Source organism: Nuphar pumila, chromosome 14, assembly GCF_984573655.1.
Source record: "Nuphar pumila chromosome 14, dmNupPumi1.hap1.1, whole genome shotgun sequence".
Classification (NCBI taxonomy): Eukaryota; Viridiplantae; Streptophyta; class Magnoliopsida; order Nymphaeales; family Nymphaeaceae; genus Nuphar; species Nuphar pumila.
Genome location: NC_143262.1, coordinates 77,301,874 through 77,306,985, shown reverse-complemented (window position 1 = coordinate 77,306,985; position 5,112 = coordinate 77,301,874). Strand labels below are relative to the sequence as shown.

At 34.7% G+C, this 5,112-nt stretch overlaps 1 protein-coding gene across 1 annotated transcript; it reads left to right on the top strand.

The window, feature by feature from the left end:
* Positions 1 to 480: 480 nt before the first annotated feature.
* LOC149817027 (casparian strip membrane protein 2-like) lies at positions 481 to 2,862 on the top strand. The gene is made up of 3 exons (XM_089987808.1): positions 481 to 749; positions 1,448 to 1,571; positions 2,647 to 2,862. Exons 1-3 carry the CDS (start codon positions 481 to 483, stop codon positions 2,860 to 2,862), a joined length of 609 nt encoding a protein of 202 aa, XP_089843934.1.
* Positions 2,863 to 5,112: the final 2,250 nt, after the last annotated feature.

The following is a 5,112-nucleotide window of genomic DNA, read 5'->3' as shown; positions in this document are numbered from 1 at the left end:
ACCATTAAAAATTAATTGTTTTTATTTTAAGATTATTTTAATGGTTTTGACATGTGTCACGTTACCATTGATGCATAATAATTTTTTATTATTTTCTGGCCGATACAGAATGATTCACTTGAGTATCGGTATGGACCTTATACAGCTGAATCGGTGGCCCAACCATTCAGGGCCGATACCGATACAACATTGGTTTGGCCAACTTGGAAAAGTGGAGAAGTTGACAACAACTCCTCCTTTTGCCTAATCCTTAGCCTTGCACTTGAACTAACATTCCATTATGGATTTAACAACTCCATTAGTTTATTATCTTCAATCTCAGACTATATGCTCTATTTAAGACCATAACCAACAAAGACTGTAGTCATTGAGGTCTGGAATTGAACTCAGCTTGTCTTATTTGAGACTACTCCTAAGAGCTCCAGCAGCAGCAGCAGCAGCAGCATTTTGACGGTATCAAGCCCAACCAACATAGTGAAGATGAAGAATGGTGAAGGCCCATCCAGCTCAATCGAGGTGGCCGAGACCAGCGCAGTAGAGAAAGGAAGACTTGCAGCCGAAGTCGGGCCAAGGCATATCGCAAGAGGAGTGAACAGGGGGATTGCTGTAGTCGACTTCATTGTTCGTTTGTTTGCGCTTGGTGCAGCTCTTGCGGCAGCCATCACCATGGGAACCACTGACCAGACACTACCTTTCTTCACACAGTTCTTCCAGTTTGAAGCGAGCTACGATGATCTTCCAGCTTTCTTGTGAGCCTCTCTGCCTTAGCTTGCATGTAAATTAGAGTCGAGTTGAATTTGCATGGGTTTGCCACAACCTTGGCTAAGCCAAACAAGTCCAGCGCAAGGGCACCTGTGTGTCTGAAGTTGAGACAAATTTGCATGGACTCAGCAACTTTGTCTAAAGTTTGGCTAAGTCAAATAGGTCCAGAGGGTTCCTATTTCTATGGTCGAGTCAAGTTTTGGCTAAGTTGGGCTAAGTCAAGCGAGCCTAGAACAGGGCTCCTACTACTGAAGTTGAGCCAAGTAGGTTTGGATTCTTAGCAACACTGGCTAATTCAAACAAGTCCAGCATAGGACTCCTACGTACGTGTCTCAAGTTGAGTCAAGTTCCATGTCATATTCTCTTTATTATTATTATTATTATTATTATTATTATTATTATTATTATTATTATTATTATTATTATTATTATTATTATTATTATTTAACACCAAGTTGTAATCGGATATGGCTTTGGCTTACCAAACACAACTAAATGGAATTGAATTCGGTCAGATATCGGATAAAACCCAATTCCTTGACATCCCTAGTTCAAGTGCACCCTGATGGGTCAGATATCCGACCCGCTGAGTCCAACCCATAATAAGGGCAAATTGGTCATTTCAAAATTGACTGTGCATGTTGAGACTCGAGAGGAATCATTCTGTGGTTGTATCATATGGCAGGTTTTTTGTGGTTGCAAACGGCATAGTATGTGGGTACATCCTGCTGTCCCTCCCACTCTCAATTGTGGGTATGGTTCGTCCCCATGCAGCTGCCCCAAGGCTCATGCTCCTCATATTTGACACGGTAAGAAGTTAACAAAGTAAGCCACTCTTTTACACGCTATGCAACATAGACACGCCATTTTGGCTGCGTGTCCCCGATGACACAAGCAGACATGCTCACATAATGACATGTACCGTCATTATTTTAATATGTTTAATGTGTGTCAGTAAAAATGTTTTTTTAGTGTTAAAATATCAAAAATTAGTTTTAAATTTATTGATTACAAATTAAAAAATTCCTTGTACTCGTGTCCTATTTTTCCAAACAAAAAAATCTAATATGCGAATCGAAACGGCATCAATCTACAAATCCTTGTGACAGTGTTTCTAAGCCATTTACGCTGTCGGCATGTGGACAGTAGGTATGGCTGCAGGTTGAGCCAGTGCGGCCAGGTCTAATAATCGTGCGAGTGCCGTTTTTTTTGAGTTATAAATCCAAAAAAAAGTCATCACACGGAACCAGGGTCTAATAATTGTAGCGATCACCTTCCAAGATGATCGGCCTTTCAAAAGCAGACACATGTTGCTTTTTTTTAAAGGAAGCTCATTAGACTAAAAAATATTCTATCATCTGATATATGATGTCAGAGAATCTATGTTGATCCTAGCCATCTAATTGATGCATCTCCAACTGTCAGTTGCATTTGGACGACTAGGATTAGTCCACATCTGAACGAGAATATGAATTAATCTTAACCATTGGTTAGATGGATGGGACCAACATTAGGATGAATCCCATCATATGTCATATCATGAGATCTGTGCTTGTCATGGGCTGGGTAAAGCCGCACCCAACCGGAGGTGTTCCAATGACAATATCAGATTTTTCATGTTAGTGCATGAAACTTACAGTCGTATTGTATAACGCAATATTCCATCACCACTGCATGTCTCACTTGAGGCAGGTGTGCCTGGATCCCACCCTCACATATCTCGCGTTTTGCAAGTGAGATGTGCGGTGGAGATTGAATATAACCAACCATTGATTCTATACAAGTATGACCACAACTGTTCTCAATGAATGAACACAACTGAGATTGTGAGCTTATATGTTAAGAGGATGAAGGTGGTCTTGTTCTATACTGACTCCTGTGCAGATAATGGTTGCTCTGACAACTGCTGCTGCTTCTGCTTCTGCATCTATAGTATACTTGGCTCACAATGGGAACTCGAGTGCAAACTGGCTCGCCATCTGTCAACAGTTTGACGACTTCTGCCAACGTGTTAGCGGCGCCACTGTTGCTGCCTTCATTGCTGTGGTCATCTTCATCTTCTTGGTTCTGTTGTCTGCCATAGCTCTCAAGAATCATTGAGTTTCTCCTCCATGCATGCTATAAGTCTTTGGTGTTTTTTCCACAAGTTTGTGTGTCCATGTCCACTGTTGGAGAGTCTTCTTAACTCGGTTATTGATAACTGGTTTACAAACATTCTCATGTTTACTATATTGATATGTAAAGTTGAATGATGCTCACTAAAAAAATAATGGCAATTTGTGTTCCTATATTTGATGTCATTGTTGCTTACACTGTTCCTATGTTTATTTAATAACACAGTGATGGTTGGTCCTCCTAACTGGTGTCATATTAGTCACAAACCAGCTAAACCAACTTCGAAGCTCTCTCTCTCTCTCTCTCTCTCTCTCTCTCTCTCTCTCTCTCTCTCTCTCTCTCTCTATATATATATATATATATATATATATATATATATATATATATATATATATATATATATATATATATATATATATATATATATATATATATATATATATATATATATATATTACATGGGCATAATTATCGGCATGCATATGCGTGAGTGCAAAAAAGTTCAATAAAGCCCTAATTTACTATGAAGAGCTTGTTAACACATTAACAAATAGTTGAACATGATTTCAAATGTAATGGTAATCCATGAAATAACTTTTATGAGACCCAAATGTCTAACACATTTTATAAAATAGAATACAATTTACTATGTGCGCATGGCCACAATGTGATATTTAGTTATTATGGTTAATGTCCATGTAAGCATGCTACAACTTACATGCATGTCCAAAATATGCTATGATACTCCCCATTGAAAACCGTAAAACCACTAGATTAAAAGACATTAGTTAACGAGCAAGGCATCATGATGGAAAAACACAAGATTAATAATCAAGTCACTCATTTATTCTCTATATTTTTTGTAGTCCAAACTTTTCAAAATCCATTATTTTGTTTCTTATTTGAAGTCCTAAAATTCTAAGCTTATTTGACCCTTTTAGTGGGTTTAGTTTTTTTTTTTAAATTCCAAATTTCAAGGCCCTTTATTACCTTTTTGTTATGTTTTAGGATTTCTTTGGCTGGCCTCAAAGTAGAGGTTCTAATCATCTAGAGGGCCCAATGGGGTGGGATGTCCCACCCTAGGAAGGTCTCTTTCCTAAAAAATAAACTTAGAAAACTATCTAAGTATATACCTAAGATTAGTCTTCTAAGTTTTATATTAGGACATTTTTCTAAAATTTTATTGACTTAGGTTTTAAAGAGATTTCTAAATCAAAATTCTCATTCCATGTAATTCCCAATTTAAAATTCTAAATGATTTTCGATTTTGGATCTCAAATCCCTAATTTAGTAAAACTCCCTTACAATATGTATCCAAATAAGATCCAAATTTACCTTAAATTTAATTCAAATTAAATTGCATTCTGAATGCAAATTTGCTCAAATTAAATTAAATTCTAATTATAATTTAAATTAAATTTCAAACCTTAATTACATTTTGATTCCTTTTAACACATGAATTAAATCTTAAGTTAGCATTAATTAAATCCCTAACTTTTCACTTAATTAAAAAATAAATTCATATTTTAATTTATTTATTAGTTATAAAAAATGCAAGTATTATATTGAAAATTCAAATTCAAACTCAAGTCAAAATTTAATTTCAATAAAGATTCAGATTAATAAATAATTTAAACTTGTATTGACATTCAATTAAATTCTAATTTAGATTCAAATCAAACCCAAATCCAATTATAATATTTGAGACACATTTATTAAATCCAAAATAAATCCAAATCCAATCTAATTCAGATTAAATCTGATTAAATTCAAAACCCGATTCAGAATAAATTTCTAAGTGAAATTAATTCTCAATCCAATTTAAATCCTAAATTATGATTTAAATCTCATCTTAAACTTCAAATAATATTTTAAGATTCACCTTTACTTCACGTAAAATGCTGAAAAATCATGGGTTTTACAATGTGAGTGTATTTCATACACTTAAAAAAAATCTAAGTCTTTCATGACCCATAGTATACCACTTAGTAGGAATTATCATTTTTAATTTATCTAGATTATTTAATTTCTTTTCTAAAAAATATTATTTTCTCAAAAATGAACTTCAAAAGTGATTTCCACCAGGGTCGGCAGGACCCATTATCATTTTGAGTATTTTATTTTAGTTTTTTGTAAATTAAATCTCAACTCATCAAAGTAAATTCAAAATTATTGAATTTACATTACATACATATCAAATTATCATAAATTTGTATGAAATCCTATATGACTTTA

Excerpts from the sequence above, each read along its gene's own strand:
- LOC149817027 (XM_089987808.1), top strand. The coding sequence starts at position 481 with ATGAAGAATGGTGAAGGCCCATCCAGCTCAATCGAGGTGGCCGAGACC. Across the intron at positions 750-1,447 it reads GATGATCTTCCAGCTTTCTT|GTTTTTTGTGGTTGCAAACG; the intron begins GTGAGCCTCTCT and ends ATCATATGGCAG. Across the intron at positions 1,572-2,646 it reads TGCTCCTCATATTTGACACG|ATAATGGTTGCTCTGACAAC; the intron begins GTAAGAAGTTAA and ends ACTCCTGTGCAG.